The sequence below is a fragment of the Guillardia theta genome, assembly GCF_000315625.1.
Source record: "Guillardia theta CCMP2712 unplaced genomic scaffold GUITHscaffold_84, whole genome shotgun sequence".
NCBI lineage: Eukaryota > Cryptophyceae > Pyrenomonadales > Geminigeraceae > Guillardia > Guillardia theta.
This window is the reverse complement of record NW_005434590.1, coordinates 392,930-408,854: the sequence shown is the minus strand read 5'-3', so window position 1 is coordinate 408,854 and position 15,925 is coordinate 392,930. Positions and strand designations below refer to the sequence as shown.

General features: G+C 50.0%; 5 protein-coding genes across 5 annotated transcripts in view; 4 read left to right on the top strand and 1 right to left on the bottom strand.

The window, feature by feature from the left end:
* Positions 1-1,474: 1,474 nt before the first annotated feature.
* GUITHDRAFT_154723 (hypothetical protein) lies at positions 1,475-2,676 on the top strand (the record flags this gene model as incomplete). The annotated part of the gene is made up of 8 exons (XM_005825418.1): positions 1,475-1,611; positions 1,656-1,742; positions 1,865-1,954; positions 2,006-2,062; positions 2,106-2,175; positions 2,219-2,273; positions 2,325-2,458; positions 2,505-2,676. Coding segments are annotated over exons 1-8 (680 nt in total), but the record flags the coding sequence as incomplete, so codon positions are not given.
* Positions 2,677-3,756: 1,080 nt separating this feature from the next.
* GUITHDRAFT_154722 (hypothetical protein) lies at positions 3,757-4,727 on the top strand. Its single transcript, XM_005825417.1, has 9 exons — positions 3,757-3,780; positions 3,836-3,872; positions 3,918-3,996; positions 4,040-4,105; positions 4,156-4,232; positions 4,287-4,314; positions 4,362-4,424; positions 4,471-4,523; positions 4,574-4,727. The coding sequence occupies exons 3-9, from the start codon at positions 3,939-3,941 to the stop codon at positions 4,637-4,639; spliced, it is 411 nt and encodes a 136-aa protein (XP_005825474.1). The 5' UTR covers positions 3,757-3,780; positions 3,836-3,872; positions 3,918-3,938; the 3' UTR covers positions 4,640-4,727.
* GUITHDRAFT_115457 (hypothetical protein) lies at positions 4,719-6,209 on the bottom strand (the record flags this gene model as incomplete). The annotated part of the gene is made up of 1 exon (XM_005825416.1): positions 4,719-6,209. The coding sequence occupies one exon, from the start codon at positions 6,207-6,209 to the stop codon at positions 4,719-4,721; it is 1,491 nt and encodes a 496-aa protein (XP_005825473.1).
* A 3,096-nt stretch (positions 6,210-9,305) lies between these two features.
* Positions 9,306-9,645, top strand: GUITHDRAFT_175431 (DNA-directed RNA polymerase I subunit, RPA12; the record flags this gene model as incomplete). The annotated part of the gene is made up of 2 exons (XM_005825419.1): positions 9,306-9,506; positions 9,568-9,645. 2 exons carry the CDS (start codon positions 9,306-9,308, stop codon positions 9,643-9,645), a joined length of 279 nt encoding a protein of 92 aa, XP_005825476.1.
* A 679-nt stretch (positions 9,646-10,324) lies between these two features.
* Positions 10,325-15,925, top strand: part of GUITHDRAFT_144256 (hypothetical protein) — a gene marked incomplete at both ends in the record, with an annotated part of 8,324 nt that continues 2,723 nt past the window's right edge. The window contains 19 exons of the mRNA XM_005825415.1: positions 10,325-10,472; positions 10,719-10,771; positions 10,822-11,095; positions 11,230-11,315; positions 11,500-11,820; positions 11,996-12,055; positions 12,206-12,235; positions 12,277-12,341; positions 12,388-12,412; positions 12,548-12,615; positions 12,686-12,832; positions 12,858-12,914; positions 13,138-13,633; positions 13,792-13,865; positions 13,913-13,994; positions 14,407-14,583; positions 14,732-14,928; positions 15,216-15,466; positions 15,675-15,753. Of these exons, the coding sequence (XP_005825472.1) occupies positions 10,325-10,472; positions 10,719-10,771; positions 10,822-11,095; positions 11,230-11,315; positions 11,500-11,820; positions 11,996-12,055; positions 12,206-12,235; positions 12,277-12,341; positions 12,388-12,412; positions 12,548-12,615; positions 12,686-12,832; positions 12,858-12,914; positions 13,138-13,633; positions 13,792-13,865; positions 13,913-13,994; positions 14,407-14,583; positions 14,732-14,928; positions 15,216-15,466; positions 15,675-15,753 (2,690 nt within the window). The remainder of the gene's footprint in view (positions 10,473-10,718; positions 10,772-10,821; positions 11,096-11,229; positions 11,316-11,499; positions 11,821-11,995; positions 12,056-12,205; positions 12,236-12,276; positions 12,342-12,387; positions 12,413-12,547; positions 12,616-12,685; positions 12,833-12,857; positions 12,915-13,137; positions 13,634-13,791; positions 13,866-13,912; positions 13,995-14,406; positions 14,584-14,731; positions 14,929-15,215; positions 15,467-15,674; positions 15,754-15,925) is intronic.

Genomic DNA, 15,925 nt, shown 5'->3' with positions numbered 1-15,925 from the left:
AGAGCATACCTCGGCGAGCAGCGCTGGACACGGGTGCAAGGGAACAAGAAGGTCACGCAAGCAGCGGGGAGGGGCAGCGCCTTCTCTCCAAGGGCAGCAGCGACTGATGCGCTCGAGCAGGAGGCTGAGAGCGATGACATCGAGAGTCGATCTGTAAGCCTCTTGTTTCTTGCGATCAGTAAATTTGCTGAGCACCATGGGTTGAGCTGCACGGGCAAGGTCGACAAGCAAGACCGACTGCGGCTGATGATGAGGGAGGAAGTCGACATGGAGGCTGAGGAGGGCGAGGGCGTGGAGGAGGAGGCTGGCGCAGGCCTCTCTCGCGCTTGAGGCTCGAGTCAAGTCTTAGAGGTGGACTTGAGGCGGAGCGGAGCTGTGGGCCCCAAGGGGGGAAGGAGGAAGAAATAAATGAGGTGGACATGGGGCAAGCAACGAAGGTAAGGGCAGGTAAGCCGGTGGGGGAGGGGGGAGGGGGAGGCGGCCCGGGGGAGGAGGCCGGGCGGAGGCCGGCCGGGCTCCCGGGCCCGGTCCGGACCGAGGCCCGCCGGGGGGAAGGGACGTGAGTCCCAGGGACCCATCCACAACCCACTTGCCACCCCATCCATCATCCACTCACTGCGGCCGAAGGCCGGCCGAGACCGCCAAGGCCCGGTGTGTCGGAGCCGAGGAAGCAACACAAGTAAAGCACGGACGACCCAGGCCAAGGCCGGCGGAGGAAACGCCACTGGCTAAGGCAGGGGAAGACTGAGACCACTGAAGTAAATCAGAGGAGGGAGCAGAGCATGCTACTTGAAATCTGTCTCAAGTTGCCTCGAGGATTGTATCTTCGGAGAGAAATCCAGCTTCTCCTGAGTTGAGAAGCGCCGCTAATCGGCATACTATGATATTCTCGGAGTCTTTTTTGTTCCGAGCCCTGAGAGTCGCGCCCTGGCCGGGCGGCTTCCCATACTCGCACTGCCATGCCATGATGATGCCCAGAATAACCCGGCGGCGGCCGCTGCGGCGGCCTGCCGGGAATAACCGGCGCTCCTAAACCCTAACTAAACCCTGATCTGTGATTTGGATGTTTACGGGAGGGGTCCTAAACCAGTTGACGGTGCTCCAATAAAATACAGTGCTGGGCATGATGACTAAAGTTAGTACCAGGAAAATAGAAGTCACCTCTATTTAGCCAACCGAACGGTCACCACCCCAGCATCATTATAAAACGCTACAACCCTCAATTGTATACTCACTGCTTCAATCTCGCTACTATCATTATATGCGGGGATAGATTTCTACCCCTCAGTACACACTCAAATATCCTTTTAAAATGAGTGAGTTCCGTTTTAATCCCCACAGGGTGCAACTGGAAACAGCGATGGGCACAAGAGAAGAGGTAAATAGATTGCTAGCAGCAAAGGCGTATAATCAAATGCAGATCTATACACAGACACTTAGCATCTGCATTTAAGTGTATTGATTTTCTCCACAGATGAAATGCTGTTGAAATTGTATCATTGCAACATGCAGACAAAATGCGGAGTATCTTTGATGCAGAAAATTCTCAGCGTGCTTCTGCTGATTCTTTGTTCTGCATGGCTTGTTCGGGCACAGGCCCAGCCGTTGAAGGTATTCTCTGCTGAATTAAGCAAGATTGCTGACATCGAGTGCAGGTGGCGTTCTGTGACGGAGATAGGGCACCTTATGTTCTTAGAAACGAGACGGGAGGGCTGACGGGGCTGGATGTCGAATACTGGAGCGTAAGTGCACATGATTGACAACCGGCGGATGGGAGAGGAGAACGACCCAAGGGCGATTGTGGGAAGCAGATAGGACAAGAAGGAAGAGGAGCAGCAAGGTCATGCATTTGATGTGTGTGCAGGCTCTACTAGAGAACATGAGGAGACTGGCTGGAGTCTCAAACGTTTCTGAGGACCTTAGGAATGTTCTCCGTCAACCCCCTGTTGTTACTGTAAATGCGATGCTCCGACGTCCTTGCATCTAATCCCTGCGCCGCTGCTAGGTCATGCCACAGAAAGCTCTTTTACAACAGCTGAAACAACAACTCTATGACATTGCTGTAAGTCTGAGGTGAATTACCTTTGATCTGATATGTTGTACAGTTTTGTGCTATACAAGTAGATTTGGACCTCAGCAATTTTGTAGATTTCAGTCTTCCATATGCGACCGCAGGTAATGAAGCGGTTCAAACAAGATCATGTTAAGCCGGTGACAGGGTACCAAGGGGTCGTTATTAAGCAAGACTCTCCCATTGACGGAATGACCGTGCTGTAAGAACCCAGCAGCTTCCATCTTGATACAAGCTTTGATCTCGCTTTAAGGCAACAGGCATTTGGAACATCAAACGCGTGGGCTCTATTTTCGTTGCTTTTATTAGTTATTCTTTCAATCATCTTTGCCCATTTGATTTGGATTGTTGAGAGAAAGGACAATCCAAATATAAACAAATATTATGGTGAGGCCATATTCTGATTCTGAAGATTTGATTGAATGAAATCCAGGACCTGGCGTATTTGACTCATGGTGGCTAGGGATAGTAACAGCCATGACTGTTGGATATGGCGATAAAGTTCCAGTAACTGTGCAGGGAAAAATTTTGACCATCGCTTGGATGTTTGCTGGGACATACTGTGTCGGAATGTTCGGAGCAGCAGTCACTTCGACTTTCGTCAACTCCCAAAACCTGAGCTATCTTCCGCCTGCGGACAAATTATTGCAAATTCAGAAAGTTACAGATCTCGACGGATATCGCCTTGGAACCTCTTCTGTCATTGCCAAGCACTTTTTAGAGCAAGTAGGTGCTTCCCGTGTACTCGCTATAATGATCCTCGCTGTCGCAGCAACTCTTGAACTCCACTGTGCTTGTGTATGAAAATGTGACAAATCTGCTGTCTGCGTTGGTCAATCAAACCATTGATGTGGCAGTTGATGAGACTTGGACTGTCCGGTATGTCGCTCAAATTTCTACCCACGGGCCTCAGAAAAAGCCTCTCACATGTGTTGTAGATGGTTGCTTCAAAATGATCCGACATTCAAAGACAATAACCTGATCCAAGTCGGAGACGTGTTCGAACATCGACCAAGAGTGATTGCCATCGGCCGTCCAGGCTACGACGTCGACAAAGTTTATCATCTCGTGCAAGTGGCGCAATCCGACTTGATGTACGGGACTGGAGAGCTCAATTACAAGCTTTTGCTTGAAGTGTGTGCAATGACGCTTAAGATCAACTATATTGATCATAACTCACTCCTGATTGTTTGTCAGAAGTGGCTCAAGGCATCAGTGAAAACAACCCCCAGTACCTACATTGATCGTTTTGATAAAGCGGCAAGTTCATCGTTCAATCAATTATTGTTCTGACATGATTCGTAGTTGATGCGATGGTGCATAATCTACATGATTGGTCTCGGAATCTTCATGGTGTTATGGGGACTTTTCGTTATCTGGTAACCTTGGTTACAACATACAAAACTGTCTAACAACCTTCCTTGCGTAGGCATTACTGGAATGAGATCAAGCAGTCACGAATTCGATTTGGTCTGCTCAGATCGATGGGACTGGGATTGAAGTTCAGGTGCTTGCTACGCTGAATGTGAGAGATGAAAGATGATATCTATCTTGGAATCTTCTGCATGCAGTCAGAAGGATCTGCGCGATGGTGCGAGGAAGCTTTTCAAAGAAGTTGATTCAAACCAAGATGGTTTTGTTGACGTGGAGGAAATCCTTGATTTCTTCCGAGGGCTTGGCCAAGAATTGAGTGATCGGGATGTGCAAATGTGCTCCACCAGTGACGCAAGTTCCGGAACCTTGACCTGACTGCTTCTGGTTCAGGTTCTTCTATGAGTCAGTCGAAAATTCATTTGAAGATGTAAACAGCTTGAAATTGGCTCAACAGGGGCTGAACACTTGTCAGGAGATCTGCGATGAAGAGGAAATGAAACCTCGACTCACAGAAGAGCATTTCGAACAGATTGTCACAAAATTAGTGATAGGCAAAATTCTGCATCTTCGTCTTAGCGTCTGAGAGCTATCCAGGCCCTAAGAGTGCAGTCAATCGCTCGGAACTGACTGCCCCTGTGATGAGAATGCACTTGGAGCAAAGTGAGCAATTGCTTTGGTTGTTTGGGTGAATCTAATTCTTACACTCTCAGCAAAACTTGAAATCTTCGAGCACATGGACAGATTAGAAAAGAAAGTTGAGCTTTTGAGCAGTGAATCGCCGAATGCTGTGAGTATCTTTTCCCTCCTCAGATTTCAGATGAATGTAACGATGTTGTTCCAGGAGGCCGTTCAAATTTTCCGTAGGCGAAGTAGTCAATGCATATGCAATTAAGTCGTCTTTCTTACCTCATGAAAGGCAAGACATCGAAATCTTACGCCCCCGGAGTGCTTACGAGGGCAACGTATGGCTCAAGAAAAGGTAAAGGCACAGAAGGATTCGAAGATGATTCTCAATTCTTACTCAGCCGAAGATCTTCTAAGCACAGAGACACATCGGGAGGTCTCAATGACGAAAGACGTTGAAGTTCTTCATTGTTCACCACACCAACTCATATTGTTTTGCAACAGGCGGATAGTATTGGGCTCAAGTCAGAAATTTCGATCCCAGGATTGATTCAGGCGTTCGAGTCTTGAGCACTGAATATTCAACATTGTATACTAGCTATGAAGGTTAATCATTTTATAGAAGTTAATGAGACTATGAAGTAAAATGTCAGGCTTGAAGATTATGATGATGTTTCACATCCCATCTCGAAGAGAAGAAGAGTAAACGCGTAATTCTATCACATTGAGCTATCTCCCTTGCCATCAGCTCTCGTAGGTCATCATCAATGAAAAGAACTGATCCGCATGGTACAAGATCGAGCATCATATCCGACTTGCTCATCTTCTCTCCTTTTGCGTTACGTTTGCCTCCTATACAGCGAATCTCTACATTCTTCATTCCCATTTGGTCGAGGTACCTTTTGATGGTCGGCTCATTCTTGAAGTTTTGCCTTGTGAGGATGACATTTCGTTTGGTTGGTCGGCACTTGATGGCATTGCTAATGTCGCTGTTCATGGCATGCTTATCAACTACTGGGGCACAGCCGCTTCTTGTCTCACATAGAGTTTGATCGAAGTCTACGATCAGTACGTCTGGATTCAACTCCTGCACGAAGGATGAAACATCTTCTGCCATGTCCTCCGAGTGCACCATCCTGCAATGCATACATGGAAGACGCTCGCACAGAAGGCAAGCTCGAAGGTGAGGACATACATAGCACAAGTTTCCGTCCTCGTATGGGCATCGACCCTGATCTCTGCTGTCACTCTCGCACTTCCAGCAGATGCTTCGCTTGATCCACTTTCTGCCGAACCCTTTCTTGCAGACTCTACATAGGTGCTTCCCTTCTTGTGTGAAGGTGGCAGATGGAGGCCAGCCGAGCCTTTGGATCACTTGCAGTGACTCCTCCTTGCTGTCCTGCACAAACCTCGATAGAGAGCGCAGGCGAAAGTTCAGCCCCCCTTGCTCGCTCATTGCTGCAGGCAAACGCGAAATGAATGCGTCTCCAGCCACAAACATGCGCTCGTCACTTGGAAATCTTGAGACCTTACAGATGGCTGCCGTCCAAGTGCGAACATCTCGCAGCACATGCAGACTTCCACGGCACTCGTCGAGCTTCTGAGCAATCTTTTGAAAACGTCGTGGACGAGGATGGACGTCTGGGTCTTCCTCAGCTGCGTATGCAATAGCGGCCAGAACGCTGAGCTCGGCCTCAAGTTTCTCCATGTTCTTCTGCATGTGCTGTATGACCTGAAGGAAATATTCAACAAAGGAGGGCAACACCCGCATGGTCTCTACCTTCTTGTAGTTGATCAACTCAGTCTTGGTTCTAAATGCTTGGTCAGCTCCTCTCGCAACAAGCAAACATTCCACGAAGTCACAGACATGTGCTGGAAGACCAGAAGCTCTCAGATCCTTACCGATCATCGCAGCTCCTCCTCTTCGAAACAACCCAACATTGGATGGCGACACGTCAAGCACGCAAGGCTCCCCGTTGTCAGCCGCCAATGCGCGGATATGTCGAGCAAACATGGAAGGAAGGAGCCATCGAGACAAGCTCGTCAAGTGTCTTGCTGCATGTCGCAGCTTTCTGTACACCAACAAGCCGCATGCCCCACTAGCGAGCAAGAGAAGACCTCTTAGGCCGTAGCACCGCATTCTTTTCGAGGCTTACTTTTCTTTAACTTAACTTTGAGTAAAGAAGATTTAGCCGGCTCCAATCCTGTGAACTTCGGAACATACTTACTTGCCATCAGTGATCATCATTCAAATCGCCGGACTCCGGGATCATCCCGGGCATTGCCCCCGCGGCGGCCGCCCGGCCCGGCGGGCGTACCGCGCCAGGCACAACTGACCGTCCGACGGTCACCAGGGGGCCCGGGCCGCACTCGGAGGCTGCGCGGCCGGGAGCCGGCCGCGGCGGCGCGGGCCCAAGTCACCGGACGGTTGCCACGTGTCGGACAGTGACGGCGGGGGACTTGTCCTGCGCGCCGTTAAGTGAAGGTATCAGTTAAGTTTGGGGGACAGCAGTCGGCAGGTTTAGGTTTGGTTCTCGCTGTCTTTTCTCTTCTGCGGCCGTTTGGCCTGTGCGACAGTGTCAGGGTCAAGCCTCCTCGACTCTCCTGATTGTCCTCGTACTGATTTTAACTTAACTTTGAGTAAAGAAGACGGGCAGAGTCCGACGGTCTGACTCTCGGAGGCTCAGTCATGACTCACGCCGCCGGCCCCGGGGCGGCCGCCGCCTTCCGAAGTTCAGTTCAGACAGTGACTTGTCTGAGTGCTGTATCCCATAAACATGCAGAGGACAGATGCGTCATAAAAAGACCCAGAGATCAGTGCTGCCCGGCCCGACTAGTTCAAGGGCCCGGTTCCGAAGTTCAGTGGGAAGCCACCGACTGTCGGGTGACGAATCGCGCTGTGGTGAACACCACGCGAAGCAGATGTGAAACACCGCAGGAACGTACTATCCCATCTCAGTCTCTCTACAGACGGGTTTGAATTGAATAACGAACAACCGATCTTCTTAACCAGCAGGCACAGCAAATGCATTGCATATTGGTCTTATCGACTGGTTGCAGCCTGATGTAGGTACACCCCAAACCTTGCGTATACGAAGACAATGAATACAGGAGTGATGACTAAATTGTATCATTGAATGTGATAATGATCGCAGCATTGATAATGATCGCATCATTGATAATGCATTTGTATATGTATTAAAAAGAGCAACAAAAAAATAACAAAATCTACAAAACTGAACCAAACATCGCCAGCTGTGGAAAATCAATCGCATTCAAGAGATTCAGGAGAGGTCAATCGCTTCATGCTTGAGGTTCGTCTCAGTGATAAAGCCATTTCAGCTGCTTCTGCTTGTCGTTGCAATTCGTGTAGGTCCACGGCTGACTGTGATCTGACATCATACTTTCTCTTAGCCATTTTGATGTTATCAAGCAATTTTGACCCATCAGCCACATAGCATACGAAGTTAAGTTTCTGGGGTTGCTCCAGCTTCTCCTTATCATGTTTTTCTTGGTTTGCTTTCATTTGCTCCAGGTAAGCCTTTTGTTTCTCATTTAGCGTAAGTCGGACAATTTTCGAGCGAGTGTTTGCAGGAGTCATAATGATATCAAACAAAAGGGAATGCTGCTGAAGGTTCCAGATGCAAATATATCGACACAGCTGAAGAACTCTGTTGTTTCGGAAACAAGAAGAGATCTGTGATCGGCTTCGTGGGCTGAAGGACGCAAGCGCTCAGATGGATGAGTCGGGCGTAGGTACAAGATTATATAGTAAGCTGTCACGCGTACACTGCGGGGAAGTGGAGGTGAAAAGAAGTCATATCAGTAAGATTATCCATGTGCATCAGCAATTCGAAGAAGGTAAACTTGAATCGTTGACTTTTTGTATCGGTTTGTGTTGTAAAGGACACGGGATCGTCCGCTTGCTGACACAATTAGTCGTTCACGGCTCGAGATTACTCCACGGATCATTTAATGCTCAAAGATGATTTCAGATTCATACAACAAAAGTTGAATATTCTGGATACAGTTTTGACACCCGATCTAACTCCTTTCCCGGAGGCCACCTCCGCAGTCAACATTGGACCCCTACAAAACCCTATCTTTGGACCGGTTGTGAGGAAAACCAGGCATAACTCGAGAATGTTGCTGACAATTTAAACCATATTGACGTCAGATCACAGCAAGCTTGCTTTGAAGTTGTCCTTAACCTGAATATATAACTTTTGATTATTTGGAAGAAATATTGGAGTCGAAATATCAAACTTAAAATTGCGTATTGTAGCCGAAGTTTCTGTCCGAAGAAGCCTCGTGACTTCTTGAACAAGTCTTTGGAAGGTTCCGGATCAGTCGGTCCGCGTGACTCACCTTCCTTTGCCATGTGACAGCTTTGGTGGTCACGTCATGAGTCCGAGGCTGATCGGATACGTCGTCCGCACCAATGTACTGATTTTTTAACTTAACTTTGAGTAAACGACCCAAATTGACGGTCCGGCATCCCTGTCGGATGCACTCGGCCCGCAAGGTCAGCGCCGGGTTTCGGCCGGGACCGCCCCCGGCCAACTTAATTTGCCGCGGGAGACTGGGATCAAAGTGGTCAAATAGGTCAAACATCACGTGCCATGGCTGGCGCTCAAGTTTTCTGCCCCGACTGCGGAAGGTGAGCCATGGGGTATGGAAGACTAGCAAAGGAGAACGCCAGAGTTTTGATTAAAACATCATAAGCTAGGCAAAGACGAAGACACGAATTGTGTTCGAGTTCTGTGTGTGCGTGAAAGAGGGAGACTGCGATGTGAGCAATCCCTGGAGAGGTAACGTGCAACAAGAAGCACTGAAAGTTGCGTCGATGATTAAATGTTGATGATGGCACTAGAATCTGAACATGCGATAATGACGCCGGCAGTATGATGGGAATGAATAGCAGGAAAAGTGAATGAATAGCAGGAAAATGAAGCGTTTTGATGCAATATTTGGAGATGCAAAGAAATAGACATCGTTGATTGTGAAATGCAAAGAAACCAAGAACGTTGGTTATGCGGTGCACACAAGCACAGACATTTGCCAAGTTCGAATTTTACATGATTATTCTAACATGCATTGAATGAATTATAGGATTTTGGATCCCCCAGATGTTGGCTCAGAACATATCAAGTGTCAGGGCTGCAAGTAAATCATTTATGCATGACTTTGACTAAGAAAGTGATATTTTAACATCAGCTGTATATGCCCTTGGTCAATGTTTCTTGGTCGAGAAACAGTGTGTCATTTATCTATTTGTCGTGTGTTCTTGACATCCCTGCAGATAACTCAGAGCAAACCAAAATTCAATGTGGCTGCTCTTTTACAAGAAGTGGATGGTGAGCAAGATGGAAGGGCGACTGTAGAGGAAAACTGCCCGAAATGCAACAATCACGAGGCAAAATATTCAACGCTTCAGGTGCACATGCAATCTTGTTTATGCAAACAACCGCAAACACCTTGTTCTAATTCGTTTTCAGATGCGTAGTGCGGATGAAGGTCAAACTATTTTCTACGAATGCACAAAATGTGGACATGTGTGGTCAGTGAATGCGTAGAAATCCCCGTATCATTATGAACGAAAACATTTTGTAAATATAAAACCCACGTAAGGAAACAATCTTGCCGATATCAGACTAATGCCCTTTCGACATGTCTCACCTCAAGACTTGTTTTGCCTTATCGAAGGTTAAGGTTTTGTTCTTTACTCAGGTCAGAAGGGCCAAACCGGGGGGCGGCCGCGGTTGGCGGCGCGGACTGAGTCGCCTCCGACCGGCCCGGCGCCGCGCGCGGCGCTCGGCCGGGGCCGGGGGCGCGGGGCGGGGGCCAGCGGGCCGTGACTGTGAGGGTCCGAGTACCGTCGTACGGTCCGGTCCGCCGCGGGCCGCCCGGCCGCCGAAAGCTCGCCCTCCGTGCGTTCCGACCCGGGGCCGCTGCCGACCGGGCGCGGGCGCCCGGTAGCGGCGCCCGGCCCGGCCCCGGGCCCGCCCGGCCGGTCGGAACTCGGAACCGTTGTCCGATACGGTCGCGGTGCCAAGGCCCGACCGGACCGTTTTATCTACGGTTACACCGAGACATCCGAAACTTTGGCAAACTAGATGCGATGGGAGCATACGGGAGAGACGAGAAGAGGGTCTGAGCGAGGACTCTGCTCTTGGATCGCTTACACATTGTGAGCGTAAACACAGTGATGGACCTGCAACCTCAGATGCCTTAGGTGAGCCCTCATCCTTCCACATGACCTCCATGCTTCAAACGCTTCTGAAGCCTCGTAAGATCAGCATGGGGTCAAGTGAGCTGTCGGAATCCAGTGACGAGGAAGATTACATTGACAAAGACTTCCTCAAAGAGATCGATGCTAAGGTAATCGCACTACATGACTATGGTGAGAGTGAATCACTCTCTCTTCTGCAAGATTGCCTCCAGTAAGACATCGCGGGCAACAGCTCTTCGTCCCATCTCCAACCAAGGCATCCCCTTCATCCCTTTATCGTTTTCCTTTCCCCTTCTCATCTTTATCATTTCTTCTTCTCCTTCTCATCTTTATCGTTTCTTCTCCTCCCCCTCATCTTTGTCGTTTTGTTTCCCGCTCTTTCCACCCGCTGTCTCCCCGTTGCCGTTGAGATAACAGCTTCTCTCCATGATCGCGATGTTTTAGGGGCACGGCCGAAGAAACCAGTCAAGGTGATGAGCCTGAGGAGTTTGAAGTAGCTCCACTCCTTGACTCTTTCTAGGACCCGCAGAGACAGAGCAAAAAGGCTGGATCTTTGGCGTTCAGTCAAGATGCGGCACCGAAGTTTGTCGTCGATGCAAGAGATCCCACGGTCATGGGTGCTCGACGAGCGAAGCCTCAGAATGTTTCGTCGGACACAGAAAGCTCCCACAGCTCGTCAGAAGACGAGAGGAAGCGGCGGGTCAAGAAGCCACTCTCCAGCACTCAGCCGCCTCCTCCTTCCAGAAAGAAAGAACCCATTGTTCCTCACTGGGAGAAATCAAAATCATCCTCAGGTTGGTTATGCAAATAGTCTGCTTGCTGTATATCTTGAGAAAGATGTTGTCTTGCTGCTTCTTGTTTCGTTCTGCTGAAGATGTTGTCTTGCTGCTTCTTGCTTCGTTCTGCTGTTTGTGATCCTTCTGCTCAGCCCTGTCAAGGATGGATGACAGGATACAGCGGGCTCGTCAGGAGCTTGAAGATGGAGGCGAAGACACAAAGCCAAAAGGCAGAAAGGTAAAGAGTCGCCAACTCGATGTATATGGGAGAGAGGAAGACAGCGCGTCGCGTGTAGGGTTGCGAAGGGAGATGCCTAGTAGACTGAAGGACGACTTTGCTTCTGAGATCAGAAGTCAACAAGCAGAATCCCCAGATTGAATTGAAGACAAGACAGCATAAAGAGCATTGAAACCTTTCGCAGGGAGGCTGGATCGATAGCGAAGATGACATTCAACCAGAAGGAGCATCAGGAGGAGGAAGAGGAGGGGGAGGGGGAGGAGGAAAAGGAAAAGGAGGAGGAGGAGGAGGAGGAGGAGGAGGAGGAGGAGGTGGTGGTGGTGGTGGTGGGGCGGGGGCAGGGAGTGGAGGAGCTGCAGGAGGAGAAACGTTATCAGGGAATCAGAAGGAGCATGCCAATGTACCTCCCCAAGTGAAGCCCAAGGGAGATGAGGCGACATTGCCATTGTTCAAGAAACTAGATCTCCCGCAACAAGCAGCCGCTCGTCCAGGAACAGCTGTAAAGGTTAATGCCACTGATGGTCATGCGCAGCTCGAGATGCACTTTTTGGGAGAAGTTTTGATGCTATATTATGTCACAAGAAAACAAATGAATATTCATTGTAGATGATGATGTGTGTTACTGTGTTTCCTTTGGCTGGTTGTTTGTGGTGTGTCGTTAACATGGTGCCTTTGGACAGGCAACAGATATCTCGGACTCCTCGTCTTCAAAGAGCCTAACTGAGTCCGATGCCTCGGAGGTCTGTTGTCAATGAGCTTGTGGGCTTGTACCTTATCCCTTGTATCTCCCTCATCCTGAGCAAGTGCAACTCTCTCCGTGTTGCGATTCTTCCTGTCTCTGATTCCTTCCCTCTCTGACTCCTTCTCTCGTTCGTCTTGTTCCTCTTCAGCACTGCTTTTTTCTGTTTTCGATCTCGCAGGTGCTGACGATTTCTCTTCCTTCTCCTCTTGTTCCCTTCAGGATGAACATGCTCTGCCTCCTCGCCCCGGCACTTCTCTCGCGGCCAAGAACTCGGCGATGGGCAGGTAGCCGGTGCTGGTTTCATCGTCTGCGAGGTAACGCGTTTGTCAGAGTCAGAGAGAATCTGCACTTGAAGGTGAAGGAGAAAGCGACTTCAATCTTGTAAGCCTGCGGGTCACAGGAGCAGGAAACTATGAAGATTACAGACAGCGAGAGCGAGGAAGAGAGTCCTAGAACTGTCTCTTCCTCCTCCTCTGCTATCTCAAAGCAGACTGAAGACTACCCGGAGAGGCCGGAGAGCCCTGGCACGCTGGCTCCGATGCCGCAAAAAAATGACAAGTGAGACCTGCCAGCCCGTTAGAGGGCGTGTTTGTAGGTGCGAGGGAGGGAGACTACTATGAAAATGAAGATTGGAGGAGGAGGAGGAGGAGGAGGAGGAGGAGGAGGAGGAGGAGGAGGAGGAGGAGGAGGAGGAGGAGGTGGTGGTGGTGGTGGTGGTGGTGGTGGTGGCCGAGAGAGGGAATGGAGGGAAGATGGAGCATGGGAAAAGGAGGAGGTGAAGAGCTAAGGATGGGTCGCAGGAAAACTTCTCCGCAGGCGTCTGTACCTTATGCTCGAGACGACATCACACCTGACAGGTGAGAAAATAAAGACACTGTTGCCAAGGGTCAAATTGATGAGAAAGCAACGAGGAGAGGAGAGGAGAGGAGAGGAGAGAAGAGGAGAGGAGAGGAGAGACAATACGGAAGGAAGAGGAGAGGAGAGTAGAGGAGAGACAATACGGAAGGAAGGGGAGAGGGGAGTAGAGAAGAGGGGATAGCAGAGGAGGAGAGGAAGAAGCTTTGATGGTTGATACTGCAGTACTGAAGTGGAGGAGTCTGAAGACGAGAGTGTGAGAGACTCGCTATCATCCCACAGCCTCGTGCGAAGACCTCAAGATCAAGCTGTCAAACCTTCCGGCAAGATCTCCTCCTCCTCCTCCTCGTCGTCTCGGTCGAGCATCTCCGACAAGCTGTCTGTCTCTCAATCTTCCATCTCTTCAATGTCGAGGAGGTCGGAGGGAAACAACGACAAGAACAAGAGCCTTGATGAGCAGCCACAAGCGCAAGACAAACCACACGTCCCCCCGCCAGAGGAGGAGGAGGAGGAGGAGGAGGGGAAAGGAGGAGACACTGAAAGATCAGGCAAAGAAGAGACTGAGGAGGGAAAGAAATTGTTTGCTGGAGATGGAACCCCAGCTCGGAAAGTATCACAAGAAGAGGAGGAGAAATGGATTCCTCTCTCCTCTCGCCTCGATGCTCCTGATGGTGACCGATGGGTCTGGGAAAACTTCTCGCTCGCGGGGCTGCCTGACGAGGTGAGAAGAGAAGAGAGGAGAGGATAGGTTGAGTGAGGAGGTACAATGGACAACAAAGAGATAGATAACGATCAAGAGAGAGGGATTACGTCAAAAGAAGTTTAAGAGGAGATTAGGCTTGAGTTTGAGTTGAAGTCATTTATGAATGAGGAGGACAGGTCAAGAACATGGGAAGCATCAAGAAATGGCTCAAGTACAAGACAGAAGAAGAATTCCGAAGAGCTTTGAGAAAGTTTGTCCGATTGTTCCATCATGTCGCAAGTTGACTTGTTTCGACAGAAATCCTAACAACCTTCCTGTTCTTCATCGATACGCTTTATTCATGTACAGCAAAAAGAAAGACGTCGCACAGGCAGAGATGGTAATGGAAACAAACAACAAGGAGATAGAGGAGAAGAAGGGCAGGGTCAATTTAATCCTCTGAAGCAAAAGCGAGATATCGTTAATAGCAAGTGTACGAGAAGAATCAGATGAGATGCGATGCGATGCAATGAGATCAGATCGGATCGGATCGGATCGGATCGGATATGATCGGATCGGATCAGATCAGATCAGATCAGATCAGATTCAGGGGTAGGAAAGCAGAAAGGTGATTGAAGACAAGAAAATCGAGGTACGATGATCGTAATGGAGGCAAGGTGTCAGATAGTGAAGTCAAGGAAGCAAAGCGAAGGACGAGTTGTAAGGGAGGAGAGTAGGAAAAAGGAGACGAGAGAAGGGGAGGGAGAAACAAGAGGGTGTGGGTAGAGCAGAGTTTGATGTGTCTTCTGCAGCTGTTTCAGCGATGTCTCAGCATCAACGACGAGTACGTAGAGGCGCTGGTTGACTTCGCCGTTATGTGCTGGGCGAGATACCGGATGGCAGACGCAGACCGAAGGTGGTGCATAAAGAAGCGGAGGAGGAGAAGGCGGAGGAGGAGAAGGAAGAGGAGGAGGACGAGCGAGTTTCAGGTATGTGACGGTCCGAGGAGGAGGCGAGGGGGGGGGGGCGGAAGACGCAGGGTGAAGATGAGGAGGGGAAGACAGAGAAATAAGAAAGTAGGATCAGGAGCAGGAGCAGGAGCAGGAGTGGAAGGAGATTGGGCTGAAGGGATGGCAGGAGGAGGAAGGGAAGATACCAGAAGCTTGTCGGAGTTACCTGCGAGCGATTCATCTTAACCCTCGTCACGCGGCATCGCTCAGCAACTACGCGCAGCTGCAGGAGAAACATTTCAAAGACAACAAGACAGCGATGAAGTACTATCAGGACGCTGTCTCTGCTGCTCCCTCCGACCCCGAGATCTGCTTCAATTTCGCGTGCGTATCTAACTTACAACGCCAACCGCATCAACCTTCTCCTCTCCTCAATCCACCTCCTCATGCCTCTGCTGCTCCTGCTCCTGCTCCTTCACGAAGCTCCTGCTCCTACACCTTCACGAAGCTCCTGCTCCTACACCTTCACGAAGCTCCTGCTCCTACACCTTCACGAAGCTCCTGCTCCTACACCTTCACGAAGCTCCTGCTCTGTCTCCTCCTGCTGCTCCTCTTCTTCATACAGCTCAGTCTTCTTTCTCCCAGCTCTTATCCTGATAGTCTCCTTTCAGAGTTTTCCTGGAGGAAACGCAGAGGCAATACGTGGGAGCAAGAGAGATGTACGAGCGGGTGATCAGCTTGAGGCCCAAGGACCCGAGCTATTACCTCGCTGCTGCTCAGTTTCACCTCCGTCGTCGTCGAGACCTCCTCCGCTGCATGCAGCTGCACAAGATGGCGTTGCGAATGAACCCTGAGCATATCCCGACCTTGCTGTCTTACGCCAGGTTCCTTGAGTTTGAGAGGAGCGACAAGAAGAATGCAGGTGAAGAGATCTTGATGTTGACGTTCATGACTGATTTTTCTCCTCCTCCTCACCTTCCTCCTTCGTTTTTCCTCTTCCTTGTCCAACCACTCTTCTCCTCCTCCTCCTCCTCCTCCCTCTAATCATAATTCTCTTTCTTCTCCTCCTCCTCTCCACCTGATCTATCATTGCTCTTCCCTGGTCCTCCTCTTTTCTCACCTTCGTGCAGCCTCATTCTATCAGCGTGCGATTCAAGTCAAAGGGGCTCCGCCAGAGGAGGAGGCTGAAGCCCTTGGGGAGGCCGCGAGGTGAGATCAGACATGAGGGAGTTTGAGCATCCGATGATGGGGATTGATGTAGAGGAAGAGGAAGATGAAGCAGAAACAGGGGAAGAGGAGGAGAGGAAGGAGGAGGAGGAGGAGGAGGAGGAGGAGGAGGAGGAGGAGGAGGAGGAGGAGGAGGAGGAGGAGGAGGAGATAC

Coding starts and splice junctions, on each gene's coding strand:
- GUITHDRAFT_154722 (XM_005825417.1), top strand. CDS start 3,939: ATGAAACCTCGACTCACAGAAGAGCATTTCGAACAGATTGTCACAAAA. Junction 4,106..4,155: donor GAGAATGCACTTGGAGCAAA/GTGAGCAATTGC, acceptor TTACACTCTCAG/CAAAACTTGAAATCTTCGAG. Junction 4,524..4,573: donor AGGTCTCAATGACGAAAGAC/GTTGAAGTTCTT, acceptor GTTTTGCAACAG/GCGGATAGTATTGGGCTCAA.